Source organism: Gobio gobio (assembly GCF_949357685.1).
Source record: "Gobio gobio genome assembly, chromosome: 10".
NCBI lineage: Eukaryota > Metazoa > Chordata > Actinopteri > Cypriniformes > Gobionidae > Gobio > Gobio gobio.
In genome coordinates, this window is record NC_137116.1 from 40,116,243 (window position 1) to 40,132,542 (window position 16,300).

At 38.6% G+C, this 16,300-nt stretch overlaps 2 protein-coding genes across 12 annotated transcripts in view; one reads left to right on the top strand and one right to left on the bottom strand.

The window, feature by feature from the left end:
- Positions 1-8,515, bottom strand: part of LOC307133209 (uncharacterized protein) — a 23,073-nt gene extending 14,558 nt beyond the window's left edge. Inside the window, exon 1 of one of the 3 annotated variants that reach the window (XM_079828089.1) lies at positions 7,379-8,515. In XM_079828089.1, the coding sequence (XP_079684215.1) occupies positions 7,379-8,217 (839 nt within the window). In that variant the 5' untranslated portion in view covers positions 8,218-8,515. The remainder of the gene's footprint in view (positions 1-7,378) is intronic. The other 2 variants (XM_079828090.1, XM_079828088.1) reach the window with 2 other exon arrangements.
- foxp3a (forkhead box P3a) overlaps positions 7,315-16,300 on the top strand; it is a 24,198-nt gene continuing 15,212 nt past the window's right edge. The window contains exons 1-3 of one of the 9 annotated variants that reach the window (XM_079828109.1): positions 7,315-7,845; positions 10,386-10,466; positions 12,973-13,072. Coding sequence is in view for 2 of the 9 variants with exons in the window: in XM_079828102.1 (XP_079684228.1) it covers positions 10,388-10,466 (79 nt within the window). In the remaining 7 variants the exon portion in view is untranslated. Of the gene's footprint in view, positions 7,846-10,385; positions 10,467-12,738; positions 13,073-13,147; positions 13,200-16,300 lie in introns of those variants that run through there. The other 8 variants (XM_079828103.1, XM_079828106.1, XM_079828102.1 and 5 more) reach the window with 8 other exon arrangements.

Here is a 16,300-nt window from a genome sequence, read left to right on the forward strand (position 1 = left end):
CTCAAGGGCACCTCAGTAATTTCCTGCTGGTATTGAGAATCAAGCCCGCAATGCCCCTAAAAGTATGGTAACCCATACTCAGAACTTTCCCTCTGCATTTAACCCATCCAAGTCAGTGCACACACATTAAGAGCAGTGAGTAGTGAACACACACACACTGCAAACCATGGAATCACACACACACACACACACAGCAGTGGGCAGTCATTTTTTGCTGTGGCGCTCGGGGAGTGATTGGGTGTTAGGTAGTCTCAGTCTCAGCCTCAGACGTCACGCCCACGGACCGCTGGCTGAGCGTCTGATGCATATGGGACATTTATCTGGAAACACTTCAGGAGTTTCGAAGTCGTCATCTGATTGGTTGAATTCTACAGGATGTCCACAGGATGTCCACGCGATGTGTGTCGCGCGGTCCGCCTGGAAACAAATGCCGCGACTCCAATCTCCCTCGTGGAAGAAGAACGCCATCGTGTTTACAACTGTGACAATGAGTGCTTACCGGGATCAACTTAACTCTGGATTTTCAAAAGTATGTGAAGTTTGCAGCTCCATTGTTGCAGTAAACTACGTATCTAAGTAAACAACGTTCTTGAATTAATAATTTATAGATGCATGCTGGTCTGTTATTGCAGGCAGGGACATCAACTTTACATTTTCACACCCCTAAACATGACGCAGAACAAAGCGAATTGTGATTGGTTGCGGTACATGTCAGTCAACAACCTCTTGGGCGGTCCTTGACCAATGAAAGCTGCGATCGAGTCCAGACCTTCTGCCGTCAGTCTGAAGGTCTGGCTACGCGAGACTAGAGGTACGTTCCATTCGACATGGTCCCTACGCAGTGTTCACTGCTCCCTACTTCCTGAGCACGGTAGATCAGCTGAAGTGGACTTCACTGACAATAATCGCTCATTTGGAACACCCTGCAAAGCCATCAAATAAAGGCAACGATGGGTTCACGCAGATTATGATACAACATAAATTAATTTTGTAATTTACTTTACTTTAATAGAAATGTATACATTTACAAAACACACAGTATGTATCTAAAAATATAATCAAAATTGTATTATGGTGCATTCACACCGGACACGATTCGCGCGAGTGATTTACAAGTCAATGCAGAGACGCGAAATGGCATTCGGCGGCGGTGAATCGCTCAAGTTGAAAAATCTGAACTTTGGCGGATATTTCGCGCCGCGTTAATCAATCAGGAGTTTGCTCTAGTAGAGACAACAATGAGGAGAAAATCTGTATATTAATATCTGCTTCAGACAATATGATTATCACTGTGACAACATTAAATGACATGAAACAACCCAGTCTCTTTTTGTTAAATGCAAGTTTATGTATGATCAATAATACAAAAGTATTAGTAAAATGTATAATAAGCTATACATGAAATAAAGCAAACAATTCAGTCAAACATTCAAAGTCAGTGCTAGTAGGCTAACGTTACAACTGCAACATACAGTTATAGCCTAAAAATATAAAGTAATGAAACTTATCTTTGCCCTCAGCCTAAACGATTTGCCAGGGAACAAATTATAGATCCATGAGACCAAAGATCGGCCGTTACAAGACGAATTATAGCTCGAGACACCACAGAGACATCAGAGCCAGCGGCAGACGGCAGAAGGACTGGCCGAGGAAAGGTTGTCCTCGCCGGCTTTGACGAGCGCTGAGCGCCGCTGTCCGCTGGAGCTCACAACTCCGAAAACGCCAGATAAAATGTTCAAATAGGCACTCTTAATATAAATAACCCACAGATTTGAGCTGTAAACAACTACATTATCGACTGAAAAAGTCTTAAAACTACGTTTTGTCACACATTAACAGTAGATTTAAAAAAAAAAAAGACATGTAAACACAGCCCATGTCAGCCATTTCTCAACGAGACGAGCCGGCTGGCAGAAGCCCCACCCATGACGCCAATTCGCGTCTGTTGTGCAGTGAATGTCACGCGCGATTGAAGCGAGTAAACAAAATGTTCAAGCGTCCACCTTCGCGCGATTAGCGCAAATTATTCGTGCGAATCGCGTCCGGTGTGAACGCCACTTTAGTCTATTCGTTTTATTAGTTTACATATACTTGTATATTTAATTGACTATAAACAAATTTGATGCTGAATAGGAAAATCAATATGATTTTGAATATGAACGTAGGGCTGGCTCGATACCACAATTTTGGCTTCGGTACGGTACCACAATCTAATACCGAAGTACCGATATTAAATTGATACCATACAGGGTATGGTATTGCGCATAATTTTACTCACTCTCGCAAGTTTTGGGTTTATGAAGCGGGAAATTACCGCAAATGTTTATTATTAAATTAATCAACAAAGATCGTCACATCAATCAGTCATTTGGAAACTTTCTTGTAAGTAATTTCAGCATTACTGCCCGTCTCCATTCTCTCAAAATTAGCAAATTGCTTCTGGCTTCAAAAGACATCGCACCTGCACTATAAAAGCAACCTGCGCGCTCAGATTCAACACTTTCGCTTCCGTTTCGGGAGAGCTGACGGAAATCACTGCCCACGTCTTTTTAAACCTTGCCAATTTGAACAGGCAAGCGATTTTATAGCATTTCGTAATACATATGGGATGGGAGCTCTTTGAGAGAGTTTTCTTTGTGCTCATACCAAAAACACACAAGCCTAAAGAGCTCGCGCATTCCAAATTAAGTTGTTTTTCCTTAGTCAAATACACACAAAATTATGTGAAAAATGTCAATCTTTAGTGAGTAGTCACATAAACACAGCTGGTTATGTTTTTCGCGGATGTAAATAGTGCAATAGTAGGCTATGCGTGCAAATATTATGAGGTCTAAACGTCACAGGTTGAAACGAACGCTGGAGATTTCTTTATATTTAAACGATACGATCTTATGTAGGCCTATGTGTGTTGATCAGTGTTGAAAGAAAATAAATGTCTAAATTAGATCGTTTGAATGATGCACTCACCTGTCGATCTTTTAATGTCTTACAAGTCAGGAATTAAGTGACAGATGCTTGGCAAGGTTTGATGGTTCTTCAGCAGTTTTATAAGCAAAGTAAGTCCAAATTTCATGTCTGTTGCCACATTTGCCGGTTTCACGTCATTTTGGGTAGCGCGCTGCCACCTGGCGGTGAACTTCGGAACAGCAGCATATAACGAAATGAGCAAAATCATGATATCGTACCGTTTGAAATAAAATATATACCGGTATTTTCCCAGTACCGGTATACCGCGCATCCCTATATTGACGGCTCAATATAAGAATACATTTCGATTTTGGTAACTACGTATTAATGTGTTCTTAATTAATGGTCTTAATAATTGTAGCGGTCTCATCTTGCGCGTTATTTCCCACGCGCAGCATAGTAAACGAGGTAAATAAAGTAAAAAATGACAGGCCTCAGCTGCTTCTCAACACTTAATTTGTTTACATATTCATACAATAGAATATGCAAATACAACAGTCATTGCCATAACCATTCATACTCTAGTTTTGTATAATAATAACTATGAATATTCAAATGCATACGTAAACTCCTCCATCTCAGAGCCGTATAAAAACTCTTCCAACGGCTCTGCTCCATCGTTAGTTCAGACTGGTGATGCGACGAGCCATGGCAGTTGGGTGATTTTCGCTCTCCACTTCCTGTGAAGTGATGATTCGAAGTACCCTTCTTCCCTACACCATTCGCAGTACCCTTCAAACTGAACATGTTCGCTCCCTTCGGATTGGAATTTCACTTAAAGGGTAACCAAACCATAAACCAACTTTTTTTAGTTAATGATCTGCAAGACTGGGGCTTTATAAATGCTGTTCATTGATTTGAGAAAATGTTTTGACATTTGAGAATAAAGTTTTGTAATTCTATAAAATATGGTGTAAAGCCGCCAAAGTGCTGCCCTCTTAAGGTTGAACGGTGGCTCCTGCAGTTGAATTTTCCTATTGGACGTTGTGGGTCATCGAGACATAGGATGGTTCTTCCAACGGCTCACTACCCACGCCCTCACCACGCCCTCAGATATGTTTTCCCCAATCGCATGATGAGAACGGCTTCACTCCAGTATGAACTCTCATGTTACATGAAGTAGAAACATTATGAATGAAACTTACTTGACACATGCTTTAACATTGTAATGAAGAAAATGCGGTTAAATAATGCAGTTGTCAGTACACGTCAGGCTTTTCTTGCGATATTATTGCCACCCGTCATGTGTACAGATAAGTTTCATAGGCTACATGAGACGCACTTTCAAACCCTGACACACAAGTGGTTGCCGTGCTGGCGTATATAGTCTAACTTTTATTTGAGGAAATCTGTTTATAATAGGCTATTAGGTTTGAACGTATTGGTCCTGCGCTGCTTATTGACTCAGTTCATTTGAATGAGAATACATCGTATGTATCTGATCTATTTTTAGTGGCATTCAGTAAAAGGAAAGGATGTTCATAGATTAGGTCAGTTCTCTTGCGCTGCTGCTTCGCTAGCATCGTCGGCATCGAGAGTTTACGCAGTTTGAGCCAGCGGCTCGCATTGATAAGGCTCTGGGTCTGTGTCTACAGACAATTCACCCTCCTCCACTTCAGGTGAAGGTTCGGGGAGAATGACCGCTCTGTTGCAAAGATACTGGCGTCACTCCAGTCATTCTCCATCTTTGCGACTCGCGAGTCAGACAGCTGTCAATCAATCCGTCACTGCGGGTCTCAGGTGTACACCCTCCGCTCAGTCCCCTCTGTCTCCGCTGGGCTCTGCCCACTTTTCCAGCATTTTTCAAATATTGCCAGTGGGTGGAGTTAAGCTCTGAGCTGGGGTTTAGTTACCCTTTAAGATGGCGGAATACCCTGTGAAGTCTACTTCGCAGTCCATTTACGGTCGAAAGGAACGCACTGTGGGATTACAAATTTAAGAATATGTTTAAAACTAAGGGAACATTATTGTATTTAGCATTTAAAGTAAAGATGACAACATCTGTTATGCAAAGTTTCCAGGCCAGTTCTTGTTCTCTTTATTGTAAGTCAAATGAGCCAGATTACTGAGATTCTCCCCTTTTGTCTTTAATGGCTCTCGGAGCCCCTGTAGTCGTTAGGCTGATTGGATTAGGATTGGAGTCTGGGGGCGGGTCTCTTTACATATACAACATTTGCATTCTTTTGTTTAGATTGTCTCCTCCTGTGTGAATCCCTCCCCGAAATGTGGATAAATTACAGTGTTTTATACCGTTTTAGTTAGACTAGTTATATGCGTGCGTCTCAGTGCGTCTCAATAAAGAGTAACTTCTGCTTGAAAGATATCCCAACGTCTCCTGGTCTCTGCTTCAACGAGGAAAAGAGTTTCCAACAGCACCTTAGGTGTTAGGTGACTTGCTCAAGGGCACCTCAATCATTTCCTGCTGCTATTGAGAATCGAACCACAACCTTCGGGTTAGCAGTCTGACTCTCTAACCATTAGGCCACGACTGCCCCTTATATAGTGTTTTAGACCAGCTTTTAGTATGCACGTTGCTTGGCAACAACCAAATCTAAAAGCTTGAAACTATAGATCTTATGTAGCTCCGCCCCTTGTTTTGTCCTGTCTTCCGGTTTGTATTTCCACAGCATTAAGGTAAGATAAATGAACTGCTCGTTTGAGAATCTTCCCAGTCTACTGACATTTGTTATGACATCCGCTTCAAAGATGGCTGTGCACTTGTTTAGTAGAAATACAGAAAAACAAACGGTAGACATTATGCGCCGGACAAACAAGCGTGCAGCCATTTTTAAAATTTGGTGTTTGAACTTCCGTTTTTGCAGTAGCACTGTATATTTCTATGGAATCACTGTCGAAGAGTAATTAACTTAATTATTGTAGAGTTAACTAAAGTTATTGGGGGCATTGTAATGTTTGAAATGCTTGTCATAACAAATGCCAGTAGACTGGGAAGATTCTCAAACGAGCGGTTCATTCATAAATCCACAAGATCTTACCTTCATGCTGTGGAAATATAAAACCGGAAGACAGAACACAACAGCGCTGAAAAGGGGCAGAGCTACATAAGGTCTATCCACCTTATTTTTCAGTAAAGAGTGGGCAAGGTAATTTATAATTTTAATGTGTCTGGCTTTCGTGTCATTTGCTTCTAAATATTGCGAAATGTTTTTCTTACCAAATTATTTTAATGTTTTGTATTAATTATATACACACTGGTTTATAGCGCAATTTAAGTATTTTGTTCCAGGCAGGTTTTTGAGCCCGTAAGTTACAATTTCAAACCACAACGACTCACGACTTTGTAGCTTTCCAGGCAAAGTCAAGCCAAACTGCCTGAGTGCAAGGAATTGTGGTAGCTAAATGTAAACAAAGCATGGCGGACTCATGTGCTCATTTACAATCAATTCTATGGCACAAAAGGTGCTTACTCCTTGCTTATATGAGGGAAACAGAGGAGAAAAAAACGGTGCAAACGGCAAGAGAAGTTGCTATACCTTTTATTTTACGTTATTTCTATTTTCTGTTTCATAAACACTGCATCTGTAGGGACTGCCATTGTTGTTTCGCGGGCTGTGATGTCAAAGCTCATAACTGGGAGTACATGATCTAATACGAGTTCACGGGCGGGAGGTCACGGGTTTGACTGCCGTTCCAGGGCACTTTCACGGGTAGAAGGTTGGAAAAACACGAGTTAAGGGTTGCCTGGAACACGGCATAAGGCCAGGCAAGTTTATTTGTATAGCACATATCATACACAGAGGCTATTCAAAGTGCTTTACACAGAAATGGAATTAAAATATTCGTACGTGAATAAAATAAAAACATAGTATAACCCCTATCTGGAGTGGAAGAAAATAAGAGTATATGGAGATCGACTCGTAATTTGTGCGATTCATGTAAGTGGGCGGAGCTAACGAGATATTTTGGCGCGTTTCTCTTTTTCGACTCTCTGATTGGTGGAATTTTCTGTACATCATCATAATGCAGTTTTTTTACTACTAGTATTCTGCTGTTAAACAATGTTATTTTAAAAAGAAGTTGAAATTATGCTGGTCTGTCTTTAATATCAGTTTGCCTAGTATGGAGAAAATGAATGGAATTATTACTTCCAAAACCGTTAACGTTACACAATTCCCGTTGGCGGACAAAAATGAGCGGAATAACTTTGGTTTGAAAGGTAAGTTGCGCAATATTAATTGATGTTAATTAATTAATACTAAGGATAAAAGCAAATACATTATTAAGCAATGTCACACACGCTGATTTCGTACAGCAGCACTCTCGCGAGTGCGACATTGCTTAATCAGTTGCTTTTATCCTTGGTAAAGGATAAATCGGTTTTTGTTAGAAGGAATAACGTTAATCCTGCAGGGTTTTTACCTCTGTCACAAGTTCATGGACGCCCACTTACCGGTACCTGGGAGGTTTTAGGATTCCCTTCAGCTCAGTTTTCTCCTCGGTGGTGGTCTGGTCTATTTCGTCTTCATATGACTGTTGGAGAGATACCGAATAATTCCTGCCAGAGTTGTTCGCCCAAAACACTCCCTCTGGCGTCTCATAACGTACAACAAAATCAATACGCGCTCCGTTGAACAGGTACGGGGAAGCGAAAGACAGCTTCACGGAGAACTTGTCCGTTTCGCCATCGTTGGAGCCCTGGACATACTCGGCTGGGTAATCAAAGTGACTGATCCAACCGTCCATCGTCGAACGCACATAGACTGATTTGTGAAAAGAAATGTTGAGCACACGAACAATCACCTCGAAGGACAAGGGCTCATCTGGCACAGGTGTCACACTCTCCACTTCCAGCTTGTTGGTCTGGACAGCGAGCACGAGCTCCGGTCCGGCGAGCGCCTGGAACTCTGGCCACACACGGTAAGTGGGCTCGCGGTAGGCTTTTCGGTAGCGCGCCTCTTCTTCCTCCCATCTTGAATCGTCCTCCTCATCTGAATCAAACGCAACAAACATTCTGACATCGGCCAGCTCGGCTCCCGCACTGTCTGCAAACGACACTCTTCTGTTCGACAATAGCAGGGAAATTCGCATGTACTCGGCGGTTTCATCCGCGATCGAAGAGCCTCGCTTCCTGGGAATAGGAGAAGACCTCGGTATTAGCCGGATGTCTTCCTCTGTTTCTTCCTCCTCTTCATCGTTAATGTTGTCTTCGGAACGCTCGACGCTCACCGTCTTGAAAAGACCCTCTTGTGAGGGGAGAGTAAGGAAATTACTTTTATTCCCCTGTGCCATTACTCCTGTTCCTGAGCCTTGTAAACATGAAAGGTGCCGTTACTGCTGTGGTGTGCGCTCGTCAGATCGAGCCGTCGTTCATTATGTCAACGGAGACCCGGGAGGGTCCGTCACCTCGTTTCGACCAGACTAGGCCTAAACTATTGACATAAACGAGAACAACATTTCGGAGCGCATAGTGCACAGACACGAATAAGTGTCTAAATTTAGAAGGAAGCGGCAGGTCCATCGTTTTCCAGAGGTCAGGAGGAAGATGGGCTCTGTTGGTATATCCCTCCCCTCATCTCTTGTTGGTCGCTCCAAAGCGCACACGCCCCCCACTTCCGTTTTAAAGTTTCAAGACACGCTAATTTGTTCGCCTGCAGTTTGTTGTGAGCATAAATACCCCTTATAACACTGAATGCAAAATAAATAAAAAAGAATAATCATAATAATCGATACATTATAATCCATGTTATTTATCAATTGTGTTGTTGATTATAAGGATGACAGTGGTGGAGATGATCTGAATTTAGCCATTCTATTGTTTTCATGTCATTTAAACACTTTTCCAGCAAAGAATACAGTAAATACTACAGTGCTTTGTGTCACTGTCAAGAATATGTAAACACAAAGCAATTTTTATTTATTTAATTTTTTGCTATTTATTTTATAATTCGTTATTTAATACATTAAAAAAGTGCTTTATCTGTGGCCTTTGTGAGTTAAAGTTGGTGAGTTATGCAGCTTTAAATATTTTTGGAAGACTGAGCCACTCACACACACACACACACACACACACACACACACACACACACACACACACACACACACACACACACACACACACACACACACACACACACACACACACACACACACACACACTTCTCCATGATAGGCCACCTGGGGTTACAGGCTGCTGTAATATATATATATTAAAAAAAAAAAAAGTTTCCTAAACACTACAGCTGCAACAAGTTTTCAGTTATGAAATATGTGCTAACAAATTTGAATCAGGAAAAGCAGTTATGAGTGTTAAAAAGGCAGTTTTGATGCCTAATTCTTTCATTCATGAAAAAAATAACGCACAAAAGTCCCTGCAACTGTATGGTCAGCTTGCCAACCTGTCACTGACTGCACAGATTATATAGACAAACTGTTTCTGATCTCATAATCCAGTCAGTGGTGCATATGCAGCTGCTCCAAAACAACAAAGCAGAGTAATCACTAAGCTAATGAAATCCAATGGTGACAAAGAATAGCTGGCATATTCAATCACGGACCATTACTGTTTAAATATATTGATTGGTAAGCTATTTTAACCCCTAGATGGAGCAATCAGTCTTGCTTAACATAGTGAAATCAATATGTGCAACAGGTTCGGCATTAGAGCTTTGGCTTGCTGTGCATAGAGGGAGACCGGGGATGATCGTAAACCATTTTCGTCTAACCATGAATAACATTTTGTCCTTGAAGTCTTATATTTTAAGACAAGATATCTGCTTGTCTGCTACAAATATCAGTTATGATTATAAAATCATATAATTATGAAGCAGACTTCAAGAATAGATGTTGAATACATAGAATTCCATTGTTGCAACCTACCTTACACTCAAAAAAAAAAGGTTCTATATGGCACCCAAAATGGTTATTGGCTTGTAATCATAGGGGAACATTTTTTAGTGCTATATAGCACCAATTTTGGTGCTTCAGTGGTTCTTCAGCGGTTCTTCAGAGGTTCTTCACCGGTTCTTTGACTATATAGCACCTCTGAAGAACCACTGAAGCACCAAAATTGGTGCTATAAAAAAGGTTCCCATATGATTACGAGCCAATAACCATTTTTGGTGCCATATAGAACCTTTTTTTTTTAGAGTGTACCTTAGTAGTTAGTTGGGGACATTTGTAACAATATGACATAAAAGAACAACAGCAAAAATGAACAAACATTACACAGTTTGCCTCGTAACAGCTTTAATATTTAAGAAGTTGTGTTACCTATATTTGTATGTTATGTATCTACTACATTTTAAAACTCCATACCACAGGTCTGCTGCCTGCATCAAATAGTCAAGACCGCCTGACCGTGTCTGATTTTCAACTGCTGTAAAACAGACTCTTCATGGTGCATGTTTTTAAAATTGTATTCTGAAACATCTGTCTTTTTTTTTTTTTCTACTGTCTAGGCATGCTGGAAAATCAAGAAAACAGAAAAAGAAGTCTTCAATGGGGATTGGTTTTGTTACAACTCTCCCCACTCTTGTCAGGTATTGTTGTTGAATGAGGATAAGAGATAATCATGATTTGAATGCTTCCCTATATTTCCCTACAAATACAAGTTCTATGATTAAAATTGAAATAAATAAATGAGCAGACTTGATGCAAAAATCACTTACAGCTTTATGTCTTGAAAATCTTGAGTGACATCAGGACAAAGTGGGTATGTACTCCAGTGACTAGTGCTTTACGACTAACCCTGTGTTACGATTACACCTGCTTAAAGACACCTCAAACATACGACCCCTTTCTTTAATCTTGATTTTTTTTTTTAGAGCCAACCAGTTGGTTCTTTGCCTACCAAATGTTTTATTTTCCTTTGCTGACACAAAACTTGAGTGAAGACTAAGAATGTGATATTGTATGAAACACCATGTGATGTTATATATGCCACATAAAGACAAATAATAATGCAAAACATTCAACCTGGAAGTGGTTGAATGTTTTGTTTCATTATTTTTTCTCTACAGGGCTTATATAACATCACATGGTGTTTAATTCGGCAAGCAGAAATGATTTTGTTATACAAGTTGTAAATGAATGTAAAAGAACAGAAAGCAGTGCAATCATAGAAGTTTATGGACACAATAACTGTTTTTCAGTATATAAATGTTTTAATAGTCTTTTCATAATCATTCTGCATTGATCCCTTAGGTGTACAGTCCAATGAAATGAATTATTTACAGCAGCGTATAGATTTAAAATATGAAGATAAATAGTTTGAAATGTTGAACATGAAACAGTGTCAACAAGTATGACCACCAAATGTTTATTTATGAAAGTTTATTAACAATCTAAATATATGTATTTCATATTATGTGAAATTCTTTTTAGCTTTTCAGACTTATAATTATTATCCTAAATAGAATTTGTTTTTAATATGGATGTGCCTGTTGTTGAAATACATGTTCAAACAATCTACTCCATTTTCTTCTTTAAAAATGTTTTATATAGTTATGTACTTGTATCAGAAGACTGTAAAAAAGTCTTGCAAGTCTACATACAGTAAACGTGCTTCGGAGTGTCATTATTGAAGAACAATTTGTTCAGAAACACTCAAATAACCTTTTTCAACCACAGGATGAGGATGTTTTTTCCTGCGTTATTCTAATCGACACACATGCTATGTACATGTACATATATTCAGTCTCCCCCCAGAACTCGAATACAACGTCACACACCCTGCAAACGGACTTTCCGAACACGTAATAGGTTATTTTCTTTGCAATCTCATTTTCCGGTCTTCCGGAATGGACTTCACCAGGTTTTGATTTGAAAGTGGCACGATGGTCCTTATTTATTTAAGCATAAGGCACAATTATTATTATTTTATTTATTATGTGACATGAAACATCTGATCCATGAAGTTTTATATTGTAAGATAATTAGGATGATTTCAAATAAAACAGCATGAATGAGGTGATATCTGTCAAAATGAAACGTGCAGAATCTCATTGTTGGCAAAACAGACCAAGCGATGTTCGAGATTAATTTGGGCTTTGGCTCTTCCACACCAGAGGAATAATTCCTAGCCAGTATGTGACCCCATAATAGAAAACGCCTAGAACCCCTCAGTAATCAAAAATGGCCTTTTGCTGTAATGTTTCTTAAATAAGAAACGGAAACAACAAAATGCCACATAATTTCTGAAGAACTTGTGGAGACATTCTGACTAGCAGTAACTACTCACTTTGGAAATGTACACGTATATACAATATGAACATGTGCGCACACACACGCACACACACACACGCACACATACACCAACACCCAGTGGGGAAACAGTCTGTCTTGCCTAATTTCCACTAAATGTCATGCTAAACCTTATAAAAGGGGTGACCCGAGCACTCGTCCTAATAATTGCTCTCTCACTCACATCTATCCAACACTCGCACAGCAGGTGAGTTCTTTTTTACTTTCCTACCTTTAACCTAGTTATATTAATTAGGTACTTGTTTGTTGTTTGTTTTCTGGAATAAATATGGATTTATATATATATATAACTCAAACTGCAAAATTGAAAGGCTTATGCATTTAAATTAATATAATGGATTTTTTTTTGTACAGTTTGCTCTTTTTGCCAGTTATATTTGACAATCGTGTTTGAAATTGAGATTATTAACTCTTTTATGAAATATTATATATATAACACCTCAAATCTGCTTTCACTTTGAAAGACAAGTGCTTTAATAATAATTCGATGTTTCAAAGCTAGATTATTTTGCATTCTGATTGGTTAAAATAACCAAATATTTCTCAAACCAGCCACTGAATTATTTATTAATTTTACACTTTAAATAGCATTGAAAATCCAGACAATTTACACACTGTTTACTGACAACACTCCATTACGCTGTAGTTTTTTGTTTAACCTGACAGACTAACAGCGCAGGAAAAAGAGACAAGCAACCAAATGGTGTGCTTTCCTAAAGTGCAGACATAAATGAGGTCTGTGCATCTTACAAACTCAGTCTTTGGTTTTTCTTTCCTGTTCAGAGGCACCACAGCCCTTACTGAGGAGAACGTAGGAAACGTAGGAGACTGACAGTCTCAAGGAAAAGCGCGAAAGAGAAAGACAAAGAAAAAGGTGTGGGAGGTAAAACATCCTTTCTTCTACAGAGATCCTTCAGTTATGATAGCAATTCCATCATGTGTTAGCTAAACTACATATGAAATCAATGTTCCATACGATAGGAGGATCACCCAGCAAACAGATGTAAAGGGTAAGTTACAAAACTCTAAAAATACACTTCTTGTGTACCTGAGAGCTGTACATGAGGGGAAATGAGTAGGTGCATCCTTTTTGACTAAATTACTTTGTTTTGTCTGTTAAAGGGACATCCCTTTTCTAAATAGTTTTAGCCGAAATCAAGTTGTTGTGACAGCCATGCACTCTTAAAAGTAATGCTTCTTCAATTGTGCTTTGAGGAACCTTACATTCAGCAAACAATCTACTTTAAAAATAAAAATAAAAAAAATAAATAGAGTTGAGCTATATGGTTCTTTGAAGATTGAAACAATTCTTAATGTTGCATCTTTAGCTCTACAGATCAGTATTTTGATTTCTGGGATCTTTAAATCATCAGTGCATCATGGTTTTCAAAACCAGAGAACAAACAGTTCTTAGAGGAAAGTGAAAAGATTCTGTTTTGACATCAGGCTGAATAATCTTTCTTGGCTTGGACCTTTATTTTTGAGAGTGATACAATTAGCTAGTTAGGATAATAAAATAATTGTATGATAGTGACTGGATAGCTAAATTTGATGTTGGAAAATGTCTTCAAATGTGTTACATAGATAAGAAACACTAGATACAATTCTGATGCATATGATAAGCCAATCATTTTCATGTTATGGCCAATAACCAATACATAACAGATACTTATTCTATACTATGTCTAAGTAAACTAAAAAAAAATGATTAATCATAATATATACATTCCTATAAAATAGACTAATGTGGAGACATTCATAGTAATGCAAATTTCCTTTAACTTGCATATCTTCAGCAATTGCCACAGATAATGCAATAGATGCCCCTTTAACCTCAATAGATTCTTACCTTCAACAATAATAAACCAAGAAGGTGGAGCAGGGTGTCCAAGTATTCAACACTATCATAAGTTTCTTGAATTTACAGTACAGTACAGTACAGTACATACCCCAAATATTTTGGTCTTTGATTCAAGTGTTAAGAGAAAAAACTACACGCTATAGCAAGTGAGTGGGTACAGTGGAAAAAAAGTGAGTCAGAATGAAATGGAGAGAATTTAGGCCTGCTTTCTGTTCCATACCTGTAATATTTTTTTTATTAGATTTCAGGTTAAATTACGGGCGCCTGCAAATTTAAAGTATTTGACAGGTATTCATTCCAAGGTTCTGTTAGGTCATAGCTCAGATCTAATGATTATCATTGCGACTATGAATTCCACAAAAAAACTAATTGATAAAACTGATTTGACGGAATACTAAAGTTTCTAAAGTGGCATAAATGAAACTTGCTCTCAGTCCAGACTATTCTCATATCTTGAGGGAGTTTATCTCTGTGAATGGAACTGAGAGGAGACTGTATTCAGACTGAGAGATGAATAATGAGTTTCATTGCCTTGAATAATCCTCATCAATATCATCCTCAGGTTGAACTCTCAGCTGAACAAATTAGAATCAATGTACATGGCACAAGGGCACAACATTGCAAATGACTGGAAAGCTGACCCCTGCATGTAGCCCATATAAACCGAACGTCTAATAATTAGCCTTGATGAAGAAAGATACAGAGCAGAAAAAGGGTCATTAAATAACATTCACCACACATTAGAAATGTGCTGCAAACGTGACATTTCTAGTTTTCAAGGGTAAAACGTTTTTACAGCATATCTGAAAACATTTTCTACTATTCAGCACCAAAATAAGACTCTTCTCTGATTTCCTACATCTGTATCTCCTTCTTATCACACCAAGTTTCTCACTTGAAAAACCCCCCAGGTGAAAAAATTTGACATTTAATCAGACACTTGATGTGGTAATGTGAAATGTCAAAGAAATATGCAACACATCCACACGACTTTTCTTAAACAAGTTCAAAACCGCAATGACAATAGTGCTCTAAAATCCAAAGATGATGATTTTTTTTCTTTCTTTCTCAGAAGTTCTTTCTCAGATGTGCAAGATTCTTTCAAAAAATATTTAAGTCCATACAGGGTTTTTAGAATCAGAACACTGATAATTCCATACTTTTACACAATTAAACATCCAACAGAAGTTATCACTTTATATCGAAACACATAAAGTACTACAGTTTGAGGGTGAATCAGATAAATGGTCCAGGTTGGATTCTCATTGTCCTTTGAGATGTAGTAGCTAAACACTTTTAATAATTTGAGGCTTTTGCATGTACTTGACATGTGGCAACTGATGTGATGTTTCTAAGTTTCTAAGATGGACAGAGGAATTCTTTTTGCAGAGGAAAATATAAGATTAACAATAAGATCAATGTCCATACATACCAATTGATCATTTAAGTTGATGTATTCGTAAGAAACAAATGAACATCTAAAAGTGAAGTATTGTGATCTTGATTGACTCTATAAGAAAAATGTCAGATTTGCACTCATTTAATTTAAAATTGTAATATTTGGAGGGTGCCTTCCATTAAACTACTAAATTTATATTGTAGACAGTGAGTAAACATGCACATCTAATCAGTATCACATTTCCGTGAAAAAAGGAATTTATGGGGTTTAAAGCAAAAAAGTACAAATTTTGGATCTACAATGTTCAAATTAATTTATTTAAATGTGATGTTGCAATTTATGCAATTGCATTTTATTGTTATTTAGATTTAGAAAACCAATAATTATGCAATATAACTATTAATATAGTATATATACACTCACTGATCAGGCATAACATTATGACCACTGATAGATGAAGTGAATAACACTGATCATCTCTTCATCGCAGCACCTGTTAGTGGGTGGGATATATTAGGCAGCAAGTGAACATTTTGTCCTCAAAGTTGATGCGTTAGAAGCAGGAAAAATGGACAAGCGTAAGGATTTGAGCGAGTTTGATTTGGGCCAAATTGTGATGGCTAGACGGGTCAGAGCATGTCCAAAACTGCCCGTGTGGTCCGATCAAACAGATGAGCTAATGATACTTTAAATTGCTCAAGAAGTTAATTTTGGTTCTGATAGAAAGGTGTCAGAATACACAGTGCATCGCAGTTTGTTGCGTATGGGGCTGCAAAGCCGCAGACCAATCAGGGTGCCCATGCTGACCCCTGTCCACCGTCGAAAGCGCCAACAGTGGGCATGTGAGCATC